The sequence below is a fragment of the Rousettus aegyptiacus genome, unplaced genomic scaffold (assembly GCF_014176215.1).
Source record: "Rousettus aegyptiacus isolate mRouAeg1 unplaced genomic scaffold, mRouAeg1.p scaffold_m13_p_15, whole genome shotgun sequence".
Taxonomy (NCBI): domain Eukaryota; kingdom Metazoa; phylum Chordata; class Mammalia; order Chiroptera; family Pteropodidae; genus Rousettus; species Rousettus aegyptiacus.
Window position 1 is genome coordinate 48484857 of NW_023416290.1, and position 16526 is coordinate 48501382.

Below are 16526 nucleotides of genomic sequence, written 5' to 3' on the forward strand. Positions count from 1 at the left end.
ATTCCTAATGCAATAGATCCATACTGAAAGTAAATATTCCTGTTATTTGAGATGGTATGAGAACCGATCTGGCATCGTGCGTTATATAGAGTGGATGATTGGTGAACGTTGAGTGAATGAAACTGAATGTATCTGAGAGCTCCAACACTTCCAAAATATAAGATAATAGTTGTTCCTAATTTTCATTTTGGTTCTAGTTGACGAATTTTACTTCTAGTTGAAAAATGCCTTTTAAACACTGTTGGAATCCAAGCGTAAAGCAAATGTAAAAACAAACAAACAAAAAACCTGATAAACTTTTTCAATTCACAAAATTTTAATTCCCCTCCCATTTTCACTAAATCTAAGTTCTCAATCGGTATAAACTAGCCTAAAGATATTAGTATATTGGGTATATTGTATTAGTATATTGGGTCCAATTTCAGACATTTCCTTCTTCTCCTGTAGGATAATTTCTTCCAGACCCAGGCTAATTTATTTCAATGATCTGAGGCCATAAACTGCATAGATGATGAGGTTGAGATCGAGCGTGTTCAATGACGTGTGCGCGTGTGTTCATGTGCGCATGTGCACGCATGCCCATCCATTGCATTCGTAAGGAACGACATTGGGAAACAGAAAACAGGTTGAGAGTGGAATGCTCCTTTCCATTTAATATCCCAAAGGGGATAGAAAAGAATACAGTTTGCTTCCCAGGCTTTCTGAGCTGAGCAAAAGCACTGCCCTCCAGGAGAACTTGATTACAGTATGATGCGCTTCCAGGGAGTCCCATATAGGATGAACTCAACGAGTGGAAAGAGGCAGATTATCCTAATTGTCAAGATGTGTCAGGTTGCCTTTTATAAGAGGCAGACCACTTCTTGGTGGTCTCAAAACTCACCCTGTGGTGGTAAAAGACCAACTATTTCATTTGTGGGTGCTTTTTAGGACCTGCAGGAGAGAGTCGGCCAGGAAGCCCAGGGCCCCCTGGCTCTCCTGGACCAAGGGGTCCACCAGGTCACCTGGGGGTGCCTGGTCCACAAGGTCCTTCCGGCCAGCCTGGATACTGTGACCCTTCTTCGTGTTCTGCCTATGGGGTGGGAGGTAAGTGCCAGCCTCTTGTGGGCTTTGAGCGATGTTTTACTGTGGTTCATACTATAATGCTGAAGGGGTGCTTTGAAAAGTAGGCCAATTATGGGAGGGTAGCAGAACTTGAACTTCTCATGCCTTAAATTTTCCAGAGGCATCTTCTGTAAAGTGCAAATTTCACTAGAGGTTACCTCTTTTAAAACCATAAGAGGGAATTTGAAATAAGAGCACATCTAAATCTTCCTGGTTTCCAAATTGCCATTCACTCATAGTTGGCCTCTGCCTCATATTTGGTCACTGGGGACATGTTCCAATGTCTTTTGGGCCCCTTATTCAATATCACTGCTGTGGTGTAGCCATGATGTCCTGTAAAATTTTACTGTTGTTTTAGGGAAAACCTCAAGCTTAGAACTTACCCATAACTGGGATCCCCTAGATTCTTTTGGGTGACATTCTGCCTACCACATGCATAAGTGACCGAAGATAGTTTTAAGAAGAAACAAAAGTGTCCACACTGTCCTTGCCTCATTACTAACGGCTAGTCTGAAATTCTGAAAAGATTGTGCCTCCTGCAAACACCTGCAAACTCCTGCAGCCTGCATAGTAGCAGGTTGTGCACTGGGTTGTTTTCTGGCATAATTACCATGGAAGCATCGGGAGAAAGTTTCAGAGACTGCTTTGGGGCGAAGAGCTTATTAGTTAATGAATTTAAATTTTCTGCTATAGGAGAAATTTAACCTTAGTTGCCAGAGGAACTGGTCAAAGTTTTGCTGATGTGTTTTTCTCTGTTCATTTCTTCCCTCCCTGCTCCCTCACATCTTCCTGTCCTTCATTAAGATCTGATCCCTTACAATGACTACCAGCACTGAAGTGGAACTCTTCCACGCTGGGAAATTGGCTATGGGTACAGAACTGTCCTGTTGACCACCAGCACCCAGCCCCTGCCTGACAGTGGGTGCTCAGCTTCCCTGCCTCACCCGTCTGCCCACTGTCACATGTCTTTGCCCTGCTCCCGACATACACAGTGTTAACACTGAAATTTAACCAAATCACACGTGTCAATTGTAATAGAAACGGACTGCTCCATATTGGCTTGGATATAGGCATATGATTGTGCACCAAGAATTTATCCCAAACTTTCCTATGCGAAGGCTCAGTAATAAAGTTACTTATATGCGCCTTCTTCTCCATCCTGTCCCCACACAAGATGGATGGGCATCTTTCTCCCTGACCACCCTACTCTCCGTGACTTTTCTGGCCACCTCCCTTCCCTGCTGCCCCTGGTGATGGACTTCTAACATGAAATTGGTTTTTAAAATTTATTTTTTCTTAAGTCTGCTGTGTTTTCAGGGTTCCTTTTGTAAATAAAACACATACTATTTAATTCGTTGGCTGTGATTCTAGTTTTCTAACAAGTTCTGTCATGTTTCTGTCCCTTTCACTTCTTTTACTAACCATCTGAACCTCATGGGGAAGCAGCGAGCAGTGTGGCGGGTGAAGGTAGCTACTGCCTTCTACCCAGGCAGATTATCTCTGTACTTTAACTATCAAATCTGTGTCTCCGTGGACCTATGTGAGGGGAGAATATCATTTTATGGTTTCTGGGTCCTATCAAGTCCCCACCCCCACTCTTCCCCTCTAGCTCCCCACCCTGATCAGCCGGAATTCACTCCTGTCCAAGATGAGCTGGAAGCCATGGAACTGTGGGGCTCCGGGATCTGATAGCCTCGCGAGACGTTTGAAGACCAACGGCAGGAATTCTTAAGGGATCTCATTCCAGAAGAATGTCATTATGTGGTTTGTATACTGCCTTTTGGGGGCTTATTTCATCAGCCTAAATCTTCTCCTTGGATGTTGTTATTGACAAAAAATATATATATATATATATTTTTAAAAATCCCCTTAAACTATGGCCCCCATAGGATTGATTTTTCCGTTGTTTGGTTTGTTTGTTTATTTTTTATAAATGACATGACAGATTATTTGTTTTTCCAGAGAAGAGTGCTCAGAGAAAATTTGGCAAAAAGAAAATTGAACTATGGGATCTTTTCTGTGTTAGATCATCTCAAGTCCTAAAATGCAACAAGACAAATATGATTGTGTCCAAGGGAAATGGGGTCCTCTAGAACAGGAATTTAAGGAGATTCAAAGATTATGCCATATAGCCCTACCCCCTGATAGCCTTGCTAAAAAGAAAAAAGGATTTTATTGGAGAAACTACCTCTTGCTTAATTGATCTGTCCAACTCCAGGATCGCTTGATAGCTAGTTTCACTGCTATCCAAGAATATGTGTCACAATATAACCTTTCTGAATTTGGTGCTTTAAAAAATAAGATTTAGTTTTGCAGTGATTTTTGATACATGAAATAATGACTTTTCAAAGGTGCTAATGCGAAGAGATCCAATTTTGATGAACAGTTTATCCAACACTATTCCAAGGCTTGCCCTCCTTACCTACATGAATTATTTTGTACATGCAGATAAGTTTTTGCAAACCTCTTTCGATTCTCTTTTGTAAGCAAATAAAAATTTAAAACAAAATATGTGGATTCTTTTTACTGCATTTCTAAACATCATCTTAAACTTTTGTGGTCCTTGATGAGTCTTAACCAGAAAAACAATAGTTGCCTTCCTTCAGGGATTCATTCATTCATTCACTCATTCATTCATTCATTCTGAGTGTAGTATGAAGCTTAACAGAAGATGTAGTTGACTTGAATTTTATCAATCATCTATAACTCACCAGACAGCAATAATAGCGAAAATGCAAGACTGGTGCTAAATAATGTTTACTAATAATTGCCCGAGGAGCCCATCTATCTTCTGGTATTAAGAAAAGCCTGAAAAACTCTAGAGGGCAGAGAAGAAATGAGATAGAGTCTAATAGACTCTAACCCTAAAACTATAATTTATCTTTTTTCCCACAAAAGAAAAATTGGAATATTTGAGAAAGATTTAGGTTTTATTATTTATTGTTGAAAATAGAAGTGGAAGAGAACCATAGACTTAATGTATTCATTTCTCTGTAGCCCCTCCCTAATAACAGCTAATTTTAAAAAGGAGAAATGGGGTCATTTATAACTGGAAGCTGGATTCTTTCTGAATCAGGAAGGTCTTCAGGCCTCTGGTTCCCCTCACCATGCAGGTCTGGTTTATATAACCTTTCCAGCCCTGAGATTCAAACAGTAGGTTCTACTTGTGTACCTTTGGGGATCCGGCAAAGATTTTTTTTGGCTCCTTTGCAGGAATGAAAGAAGGCAGTCAGCAGATAACCAACAGCTATTCCCTTTCAGTTATGGAAAATGATTCCACATATAGAAAGTAGGACTGGTGGGGAGGAAAGCTTACACAAAGGTGATCAGAATCACCTGAGAGGACTTCTCCTTAAATGACAGGTGTGCCGTTAGTCACTTCATACCTTTGCATCTTTGATTTCTTTTAACAAGTGAGTAGAGAGAAGGGTATTCTGTATGTTTTAGTGTTTGGCTCTTGGAAATGCATAGTCTAACACCGTGTCACTCAGAAGACTCTCGAAGTTTGTTATAAATGATGAGACTAGTCCATTCGTATCATTCTTGAGTTGTGAAAATACACTTGGCGTAGATTTTCCTTGGTGATCTAAATTTGTTTACTTAAGCTATGGGAAAGTTTCACTAGTTTGGAATGTGTCATCACTTAGACCCAGTATATCAGATTTTTATTGAGTGAAATGTTCAAAATAAAAGGTGCGACTCGGATTCAGTACTCGTGTTTACAACACATTGCCTTGTGATAAAAGCTGATTTTGAATTGCATTTTGATTGACTTACCTATTTTGGCCGGAATATACTTATATCTTAATTTATAGTTTATACTATTTCTGAAAGTAATAATACATCATTTGATAAAAGAAGACATTACTCTTCAGAACTTTCATCACCTTTGTTAGAAATCCTCAATTTCTTTCGGAAACAGTCCTCTAGGGTAGTATTTTATATCCAGAAAGGCTTCAGTTTAATTCCAGGACAGCCCTCTCTCCCCCCTTTTTTTCTTTCTGCCTCCTCTGCTCCACCCCATCCTTCCATAACTACCTTTGCTATGTACCAGGAACTATTTTAGTTTCAAGGATAAAATAATGAATAAGAGAGTCGTGAGCTGTCCTTATTGAGCTTCCTCTCTAGTACTGGAGAAAGACAGAAAGCAAGTGAATAAATATGCAAAATTAATTTCAAATTGTGATGAATAGTATGAAAGACACAGAAAAAGTTCTGAGACAGCAATATGAAGAGGATATAAAAGAGCATCTGCATCAATTGGGTGAACAGAAAGGGCTTCTCTGAGGCTCTGACATTTAAGTTGAGACATGAAGATGAGAGACAGCGTGGGAGGAAAATTCAAGCCAAGATTTTGTCAAGTCCAAAGGCCCTTTGTCAGAAAAGTGCTCATCATGTTCACGGAACTAAAAGAAGGCCAGTGTGGCAGAAGAGCGAATGGAGTGACCAAGAAAAGCCTAGAGAACAAAGCAAGTAGGACTGTGTGCACCAAGTTGGGATTTAGATTTTAAATTCCGTAAGAAGAAATTCATGGATGTTTCAGCAGAGGAACAACTTGATCTGGTGTATGTTTTAAGTGAGTGGAGGGAAATTGCACTCACAATGAGACATGGTGCTGAACTTCTGCTCCGAAGCTGCCGTTGAGCGGTTATCATAGGCTGGGCCTCCTCCAAGGGCCTTAAAGTTGTAATAGTTAGGTTAGGCCTCGCTGTGCTGTGGTAACAATAATCCCTAACATCTCAAGAGCTTCACGTGATGCTCTTCTGTTTCTTGCTCATATAAGAAAGCAGGGCAGCTGTCCTCCATGCCTTGGCCTATTGTTCCACACTGCTTCTGTCTTGGACACTTCTGTATTAACACGTATCTCTGTGATTGCCATGAAAATAGAAGAGAGAACATGGAGAATCTTCTCCAGCTTCCTTCAGAAGTAACACATGTCACTTGCACTCACATTTCATTGGTCTAAGTAAATCACATGAGCACGTTTAACTTCATAGGGATGAAGAAGTACCATCGGCCTGTGTACTTGGAAGCAGAAGAGAACCAGAAATATTGGTGAGAAACAATTAAAGCTACCATTTATGTTTTAACTCATTTGATCATCACAGCAAACCAAGAGCTAGTTCACCATTATGCTAAATATGACAACGAAGAGACAAAGGACAGAAAAGTTACTTGCCCAAAGACACACGTTTAGGATTCAAACCTAGGCATTTCAGCTCAAGATATCTACTCAACCTCTGGGCTACTCTGCCCACATAGCGGTGATTCTTAAATATTAATGGCAAAAAGGTGGAGATGGGACTTATTAAAGTACACATTCCTGGACTCAGAGGAATCCCCTATGATTCCATTTTGGTCATCTGGGTTGGGAACTCTTTCCAACCAAGCACCTCAGGCGATCAGTGAACTATAGTTTGAGAAACACCATTTTGAGATTATTCTGCACGCTCAATGGAGAATGTGTTGGAGGGGGTCAACATTGCCATGGTCTAATGAAGATGATAGAGAACTGACTAAGCTAGTGGAACTGATAGGACTTGTTAATTAACTAGAAGTGGAGACTAGCAACTAGGTGGATGGAGATACATACATCTCTCTGGGAATCACAGATTTGGAGCAGAGGGGTTCAAGAGTTCGGTTTAGGAGATGACTGCATGTGAGGTGTTGGATGGGCCAGTTGGAGGTTGGGAGAGTTATCAGGGCTAGAAATAGAAGTTCCAGAGTCATGTGCATGTAGTAGATTTAGGCCACAGGAATGATGAGATCACCTAGAGAGTTTCCTGCCTTCTGCTATCCCTCTTCCATTTTCATTTCCACGGGTTGTCCAAGCTGGTTTTTCCTATTTTATTTTGAAATGTATCTCTCAGCCAGTACCCTCCAAACTACAGCCAAAATGAACTAGCCGTAAAACCTGTGTTGCGTGCTCTCTCGTTTCTCCATCTTCAACATGCTTTCTTTTCTCCGACTTGGACAGCCCTACATTTCTGCCCCACCCCAGTTTAAATGACCTACTTATCTAAATACTCAGTCTCCAAAACTCAGCTAGGTTCCTGTTCCTATGCAAAGCCTTCGCTGATCCCCAGCATGACCACCTGGACAATACAGATGATTATGATTCCATGGTCCCCTTTTCGAGTGAGTTCTTTAACCTCTCTGCTCCCATATTACTTGTGTGCATTCTTCGGGAGCTCTCAGACTGCCCACAGTGTGCTTGGCACTTGACAGCTGCTCAATAAATGTTTATGGAATCATTTCATCCTAGCAGAGTTTCATTTATAATCTAAGTCAAATTATATCCTCTTGTCCACAGTGGGAAGAGATTTCTCTAGATTTAAGCCAGGACATTTAGGAGACAGGAATAATGCATACAAACAAATGATCAACTTTTTGTAAAAGCTTGCAAATTCAGATTGATTATTTCAGAATATGAGGAAGAGGAATTTAAACTTTATCTTCCTATAAATTTATTCATTCGTATGTTCATGTATTTGTTCATCCCTCTGTGTGTGCATGCATCCATCTAGCAAACTTTTAATTAGCATCCTCCATGGGTTTAGCTATGTATTGAGGTGCTGGAGAAGATAAGATAAATACTATGGCATCAGAGCTTCCTAACTCCCTGCTCTAAGCTAAAGCAGGTCAGGTCATTTGGAACAGATTGTGGAATATCTATCTATCTCATGCTAAAGTGTTCAGATTTCTGCCTGAAGGCAATAGGAAGTCAGTGCGAGTCTTTAAGCAGATGACTCCTTAGATTGGGCTTATTATTTGGAGACACAGTTTTGCTAGTGTATTAGATAGATTGGTGTGGGGAAAGATCAAGGAAGGAAAAAGACATTTAATGAACACCTGTCTTGGACTAGCTTCTGTCCTGGGCTCTTTATATTGTTGGTTTTCACAAGTTATGGTAAGTATTCCCTTTTTACAAATGATCGAACATGTAAGTGACATGTCCAAGGTTACACACATACATAAAAGATTCAAAGGAATTTGAACTGACTGGTTTGTTCCAGTAGCTCTCTGCCCACCACCCTGTGATATGCCACTCTGCCTGTTACAGTAGTTCAGATGGCCGGGGCCTGGACCACAGCAGTGCAGGGAGGAACAGGAGGAGAAGCCAGGTTTGAGAACGGATGGGGAAGTACTATGGGCAGAACTCAGTAACTGAGGGGATGGCAGTGGGGGGTGACAGGCAGAAGGTACGAATGGCCTCAGGGTTTCAAGTATGGGGGAGTGAATGAAAGGTAATTTCGTTAAGTGAGACAGATACTTGAGGAGTAAGAATGATTTTAGAACGGCATGTTGGTTTTGAGGTTTTTCTGCATTTTGTAGAATAAGTGCGGGATTAGGAGCAGATAGGGACTTAAGAAGGACGAAACAGGGTGGAATGATTTAGGATGACTAATTTGGGCTGTAATAACAGGGCAAGATTTAATCCCTTCGGGCCTGTCCCCAACAAGAAGGGCTGTTCAAATGCAGAATGAAGGTTTCCAAGGTATGAACCAAATATTTGGTTTAAAAAAAATTATAACTTTTCATTCTGATTCGATGTGGCATTGGAAAGGCTGATGTAAACGGTTCATTTGTACTAGACAAGGGCAGAGTCCAGAGAATTCCTTAGCCACAAAGTCCTGGTTCTTCTATACTTTTTAGGATGACTTTATCTTTAACAGAAATTAATCACACAAATATACTTGCAATAGTTTACATTATTATTAGACTGACTAACTTGATTAGAAATGTGATCCAAGATATTTCCATCTGGTTTTAAATGAAAAAAGCAAATTGCAGAACAATATTTATCTATTACTCCGATCATCTATTTGTATTGAAAAATTGGGATGAATAAACTCCAGACACATAACCATGGTTTCCTCCTGGGACTGGGGTTGTGGGGAATTTTTACTTTTTTTTTTTTTTTTTTTTTTTTACATTTTAAAGTTAAGTGTTAATTTCACGTACCATTAATGTTTAACATTTCTGTGTTGTTTGAAAAACATTTTGCTCTCAGGAGCATGTGCTCTCAGGAGCTTCATATTTTACAGAGAAATCACCAAAGATTTTTAAAGTAAAATTCTACTTTACAAAAGTAATCTGTTACCATTTTAATATCTTCCTAATTAATGATATGGCATAAGTAAAGGAAGATGAGTCATCGCTGATGTTTAGAAAGATGGTAGGTGTTACCTTAAAAACAATTAAAGGGACACAATGTATTATCAGGAGTGCTGGAATGATCTGCTTGTCTTGGTCGCATTTGTAAATGCATAAATGTTAGTAATTTTTTCTCTTTATCTTGCTAAGCAATAAAATAATTCACACACTGGCACATGTAACCACATTTCGTTGTTTGTTTCTTTGGTTAATTGCATTTTATTTTACTGATTAAAAAATATCCATGACCAACGTTGTGAAGTTCGGCTTTATTAATGTAACTTAAAAGAAGTTTTATAATGAAATCCAGAGAAGTTAGAATATCTTTTTTTTTTCCCCTGGCTCTAAAATGAATTTTGAATGGTAACAAAGCAAAACTAACTGAATGAGACAGAAACGAGAAGTGTAATTACTGAAGACATTATCTCTGTTTTTCAATGTTCTGTCATCTGGCTCAAATTCAGCAAATCCTGATAAAACTGTATCCCTGATACGTTCCCAAAATCATGTCGTGAACTTGTTAACCAGCTCGACTTTCACTATGAAAAATCATTATTATTTGCATGTGCTGTTATTGCATAGATGCACTGAAGAGAATTTTGTTATTAGAAAATTCAGGTGTTTTCACTTCACCTGTCCTTTCTCATGCACGTGTCTGTATTCTGCCTATGAACTGGAAAGTTTGGAGGCCAAAAGGGTTGAACTTCACAAAGAGTTCTTTTTATAAACATTTCAGTTATCAGATCCGGGCACAAGGAGAAGCCCTGCTAACTAAATCTCTGTTGTCACTGGCTGCCTGCTCATGTTCTTGGAGTATTGCCAACAGGTTCTATCTCTGATTTCACCCTCAAGTGTGAGCATGTTTTATCGGACCAGGAGAGAGCCACCCCTCTGGTGATTATGAGCAACAGGAAAGCTGGAAAACTAGATACAACTCAAAAGCTGACTGCAATAATGGTCTGTCTACATTCTACAGCTTTGGGGAAGTTTTGCTTCTCCTGAAATATCTAGCAGTTCATATCTGGGGCACTTTCTGAAGAAATCAGACCCATATCTGCGTGGCTAACGATACCTTTCAAGGATGGGGGTGATCGCAGTGTGGACACAGGCTGATGGTTCCTGCTGTTATTTCTAGACGGCTAAATAAGGCCATTCATGATTCCCAGAAAAGTTGTGGCCTAGACACCATTTCCAAACGTTAACATTTACTTATTTAAATTTTATTTTTTTTTACTATCAAATAGGTACTGACTGCAACAATATCAGGCGTGTTGGGAAGCAATTACCTGCTTTGTTACTCCTTAGGGACCTAGATTAGCTTGGAGTCATTGTCCATATATTCTTTTCTTAACTAATTAAGGTCTAAATTTCTCATCTCCCTAACTCTGGTATCACCAGAGACACTGCTATCCAGGCCTCAGATCATTTCATATAGGCTGCTGTTTTAGAGACATAGCTAGCTTCAACCAAAGCTGTATTCTCTGAATACGAATTAGTCATTCATCCCTCAGACTTCTTCGGTATGGCTACATGACGTATTCTCAACCAACGAAATACGTATGTGACCTCTGAGTCAAGGGAGTTAAGACGTACGTGTGTCCGGTCCACCTGCTTCATTCCCATTTGCCACCTGAATGCAGAGGGCTCCAGGGTCTTATGGGGTGTGAAATTACAATGCGGAAGGTGTTTGGGTACCGAGAAGTCTTTGTGGAAGGCCAGCGACTAATCAGGAACATTCGCATCATATTGTTACGTGAACAACACAAACTTTTATTAAGAGCTCAGAAATGTGTGTGTATTATATTAGCTAGTATTACCCTAGCTAATACGGCTGCTTTTACTCACAATAAACATTTATTAGACTATGGACTTACTACGTGCTAAGCACTCTTTTAAAGGTTTACAAGAAAGAGCCAGACACTGTGCTAAGTGCTGGGGATATACTAGAGAAAAGACACATATTCTACCTTCGACAAGCTCAACCCATCAATGGAGAGAGAAGCAATTATAACACAAAGGGGTGGTTATAATGGGTACAAGTATGAGGAATAGTGATAGATTTCAAGGGAGACGGAATATCTAAGAATACCTGGAAAGACTGAGACGTATGAGTCATGGTGGACACAGGGTTAGTAGAAGACAACTGGAGAGTCATGCCAAGGCATGGAGGCACAAGGGTGCGGCTGTCTGGGAATTACCAATGTTTAAGAGGGGCTGGGATGTAAAGTCTAACAAGAGGAGCAGAGGGAGATGAGCAGGCCTTGCTAAGGTGCGTGACATTTAGGCCAGGTGATGGAGAATCACAGAGTGCTTTGGTTTGGGAGGCATATGAAGAGACCTCTACATTGAAAAATACCTCCTTGGCTCCAATGCGAGGATGGACAAAACATGTGCCACCTTGGGTTATTTGGGAAGTAGAATGTGAAACAAGGATTTCAGTGCAGGTGGTTTATTTGGGATGTGATCCAATGAAACATCGGCGAGAAAGCAGAACGAATGAGACAGGGAAGAAGGAAGAGCTGATATAAAGATGTATGCATGTGTTCAGGGTTGCCACTGGGGGTAAGGGGACTTCCAGTTCCTCCATGACCTCTGAGAAGTGAGAGAATGCTTCCTGGAATTGTCCCCTAGAGGGTGACAGGCTGGAGCTCTCTTCCTCTGACTCCCGATTCCCAACCGTTGAGCCCCGTTAACATCTAACCAGGAGATGTCTTTGCGTGAGCGCACTCTGAGGCAGAACGCAGGAGTTCCTTGCGTGTGTGTGAGCGCTGCCAGCACCAGCTGATCGCTCACCTGTCCACCGTAACTCTGGCTAAGGTCATAGGAGAGCAGAAGGGATCTGTGCAACGGGAAGGTAGAAACGTTTGTCCGAGAGACCAGTGAGGAGTCCTCTGCAAATGCCCAAGTACGTTCGGACTGCAAGAGGTGTTTATTGAGGAACAGTTATATATCCCTGGCATGTTTTAGGCACTTGGAATACATTAGCAAGCATGACACACACAATCTCTATCTCATTGAGCTTGCATTCTCATGGGAATGACAGGATATAAACAATACACCTAATAAGGCAGTAAATGATATAGTACGTAGGAAGAATGTGTTATAGGAAAAAGATAAGAGAATTGGGACAGCAAGGGGCAAGAAGGGCAAGGGCTATAGTTTGAAGTGAGGTGGTCTTGGTGGTGACATTTGAGCAGAAGAACGGAAGGAGGTGAGGGAGTTAGCCACTCCCTCACGAGGCTATGTCTGGACCAGAGTATGCGAGCAGTGGGAATGGCTCGGGCCCTTTGCTGGGAAGGAAGAGCAAGGAGTTAGCATGGCCGAGCAGAAGCAGGAGAATTGTGGGAGATGAGATTAAGTGGCAGGGTCCAGGTTACATACTGGCTTGTGGGCCATTGTGTAGATGTTGGCTTTAACCTGAGACAATGGGAAGTGTGGAGGTCACTTGAGATCTTCAAGAAAGCAGTTTTGGTAGAATGGTGCAGGCCAAGCCTAAGGGAATTGAAGGGGAATAAAAGGAGTTTAAAAAAAAAAGAGAGAGACTCATCTGTGGATGAGTCTTACTGCAAAAAGGGAGCAAAGAAATAGGGAGGGGTCGTATAGAGAGAAAAGTGAGGTCAGGAAAAAACTTTTACTCCCTTAGGAAGACTGAATGATTTCGTTTCCTTTTCTTTTTTATTTCACTCTCTTGGTAGACTGGGGTGAGGGAAGCTCCAGATGACGGCCCAAAATGGTTAAAGGGTAAAAGTGGATCAACGTTTTTCTTTCCTACTCTGTTCAATCTGTCAAAATTCCAACAGGCACTTCGAGTACATTATATATAAAGTATAAATATAAAAAATGTGCACTCCTTCCCGCCCCCCATCCATCACCTCCATGTAGCAGAACGTCTTCCAAGCCGTTGACTTTGGGGTATGTCGGCCGCGGGCTGTTAGTGCACACAGCACGAGCCGAGGTTTGAAATGTGCTTGCTGTTAGCCTTGCTTTCTTTGTTTCTGCCTTTCACCATGACAATGTGCCTCAGGTCGCTGCTGGCCCAAGGACAGCCAGAGACATGGGAATAGGCCTGGCCCCACGCTGTGGCTTGGAGGCAGGCCCAGCTGAGCCCAGCCCCGAGTCAGCTGAACTCCAGCCAACTTGAAGCTCTCCAAAACCCTTCCTTTTGGGTTTTTACGGGGGCTTCGTTACACAGGCACAATTGATTAAATCATTGGCCATCGGCAATTGATCTGACCTCCAGCCCTCCCCCATCCCTGGACCCTGGAGGTCAGGGGTGCGACTGGAAGTTCCAAGGTTTTAGTTACATAGTCGGCCCCCTGGTAACCAGCTCCCGGCTTTTGGTGCTTACCAAAAGGCACCTCATTAACATAACAAAAGCCACATTGATCCCCCTCATCATTTAGGAAATGCCAAGGCTTTGAGGAACTCTCTGCCTGAAAAAGAACACCATGGTAGTAGGAAACTTATTCACGTATGTATCTCAAGCACGTCGAATAGTTTCTGGAACGTAAATATTGGTCAAATGCTCAATACAGACTGGAGAGTTGACTATTAATCACTGCTTCTAAGGTTTAGACTTCTAGACCAAATTTTCTGAAGAATATACGTATTCACATTTCTCCATGATTTACTGGCTCTGCATATACACCATGCTGGTAACAGTGCATAATTATAAAATAACTAGTAATACTTTTCTAAGAAGTTATAAAAATATTTTATTTGGATATTGTGAATTTGCCAAAAAGTCAAAGACAGATGCTTTATACTCACAGACTTTTCTCTAAATTTCAAGACGCTTTTTAGTTTTGTGATTGCTAAAAATGACGCCAGATGGCATCGTAATTAAGCGATTTCATACAGGTTGACAAGCCGGAGCGCCACAGCAGCCTACAAAGCACAGGTATTTCGTGAGCAACAGAATGGTTTTCCAGCGGCCGCCACTGGCAAAGGCGGTAGTGGGTACGAACCTGGGAGTTAAACTGTGGGAGCAGCAAATGCAAAGTTAAGCTTTGAAATAAAGATTTGTTTGAAATCAAAGAATTTCTCGTGGACCAAATGGCACTGACAGGAACGTGTGTCTCCTTCAGAGGTCCTGTTTACGCCGTCTTCATGTGGAAAATGTATTCCAAACCTTCCTGGCGGCCAGCCTACTAAAAGTTGGCCGTCAGGTGGAGTGACTGTTTTACCGGTAGCTGATCTCAGGTTTACATTCTTTCAAGGCGAAGCCCCGAACAGCAGAAATGCTGCAAAACTACTCAATTCTTATTTTAGGTTTTTGGGCAGAGAGAGAATTGCAACTTTTCTGTACGCGCCTGTATTTAAGTTGAAATGGAGCCTTAATGTCTGCCTTGGAAAGATCAGACTTTCTGAAAAAGGTTTCTGTCCAATTCAAACTCAGCATTGTAGAGATTGGCAGCAGAACCCCTCCTGGGATTTGGGGCTTCGCAGACTCAGAATTTGCTACCTGTTCCACCGTGGAATTCTCAGCCAGGAAAGACCTGGACGTTTAATGTTCTTGGCTGAGTGTGTATGAACCCCCTTTTCCAGAAGGTAGGAAAACAAATCAGTCAACTGCAGCATAGAAAAAAGATGGGGCACGGGCAGAGCAACGGTGTCTCGATCTGGCTCGGAGGGGACTAGCAATAAAGGAAAAGAAGGAATTCTAATAAAAATCTGATGAAAAACGCAATTTACATGCATTTTTTTAAACCTCCTTCATTTGGGTTAAAACGTACAAGTCAAACAAATTCACTCTTAATTCACTTTTAAAGATGGCAGCCTCACTTCATTACCATCAGCCTAACACATGGCCCAGTTTGTCTACGCCACGAGATGTTATTTATCAGTCTTGCCAACCATAGTTCTCAGTAGTATACACTTTGTAAATTTAGAGTAGGAAAGAAAGGAAAGATAAGAAAGGAAAAGAAAGGAAAGGATTGCATTCTGGGCAGAGCATGGCTTTAAAGATCTGCGTGGGAACCCGGCTTTATCCTGGCCACCTGCTCGGTCCTGACTGACCCCGGAGATAACCCATGCCTGGTGATGAGAACAGGCTGTGTCAACGGCATTGCCCTGCCCATTGGAGGCTTGCAGAGAGGTGCTCCCCACTCCAACCCAGCAGGACAAGGAGATGGCACCAGTATCTCCCATGTGGCCACATCTGCCACTGGGAGTGTGACCTCTTAGGATCCTGGAAGAAAAGTCAGCCTGACACGAAAATGTGATAAACCAGCAGTCACAGTGAGTACAGCTGTCCTGTAAAGTGGCATATGCATTCCAAAAAAATAATCTCTGCACGGTGGAATTTTGTGCTCCAAAATTAACAGGGTTTATGGGGAAAAATGGAGATGGGGCAGAAAGCACAAACCTTGTATCGTCTTATGAAACAAAAAACTACAATGTCAAACATCTTAAGTTCCTGATGAAGAAACATAATAAACATAGGTGTTTACAGTGAAGAGTTGTGGCTTTTGAACTATGGAGAACAGGTGGAAGATTATAATCTTTTGAATGAAATGGGTTAACAAAGGTAGGTGGCTATAGCTTATCATCCCGTTTTTGTCCCTCTGAACTGGCTTAAAACAAAAGCTGAACTTTCACTGTTCTAATTACCCCCTCATAAAGAAGCTGCTTGTATGGCCCAAATGAGATCGGATGTCACAAAGGCTCTCACGCTGCATGAGGTTGGTAGTTATCTGCAGCCTACTGAGTGCTTTTCAGTTTTCAGTTCCCTGGAAAGGGAGTGATTGCTGGGAAGTTAAGATTAAGCTCTAGCCTTGTTTTTAGGGTTGTCTCTGGGGTTTGTCAGTGTGATTACTGTAGGCTCGCTGGCCCTGGTGATCTCACATGCTCTTTTGCTTCGAAACATCACAATACTTTTACCTTTGCTACTTACAGTCAGGACACTTCCTCAGGTTTTACTGAGCAAATCCAGCAGGTGAGGCACTTGGGTAAAGTGGAGAAACGTGTTTTGTATTATTCCGCCACAGCTCGTTATGCTCAGCTGGACGTTTTTCACACGAGGTGGTACCCAATAGTGCAACACACAGGCCCCTGGTGAAAAACTGTATATGAATAGATACAATTTTGGTGATTTAATTATTTGCACTAATTTTCACATTACAGACACACTTAACAACAAAATACATATATGAGCGTTTTCTTTCCTTCCCATACTATTCTTGAGTTAGGGTTTCCTTCTCGTTCTATAAGAATTCTTATTCTTTAAACTCGTTTCTTCTGTTCATTTTACTTCAATAGGAGCTGCA

General features: G+C 41.5%; 1 protein-coding gene across 4 annotated transcripts in view; it reads left to right on the top strand.

The window, feature by feature from the left end:
- The window catches only part of COL14A1 (collagen type XIV alpha 1 chain), a 184600-nt gene extending 180990 nt beyond the window's left edge, over window positions 1-3610 (top strand). For 3 of the 4 annotated variants that reach the window (XM_016156518.2, XM_016156509.2, XM_016156528.2), the window contains 2 exons: window positions 928-1083; window positions 2711-3610. In XM_016156518.2, coding sequence (XP_016012004.2) covers window positions 928-1083; window positions 2711-2790 — 236 coding nt within the window. In that variant the 3' untranslated portion in view covers window positions 2791-3610. Of the gene's footprint in view, window positions 1-927; window positions 1084-1905; window positions 2453-2710 lie in introns of those variants that run through there. The other variant, XM_016156537.2, reaches the window with a different exon arrangement.
- The last annotated feature ends 12916 nt before the right edge of the window (window positions 3611-16526 follow it).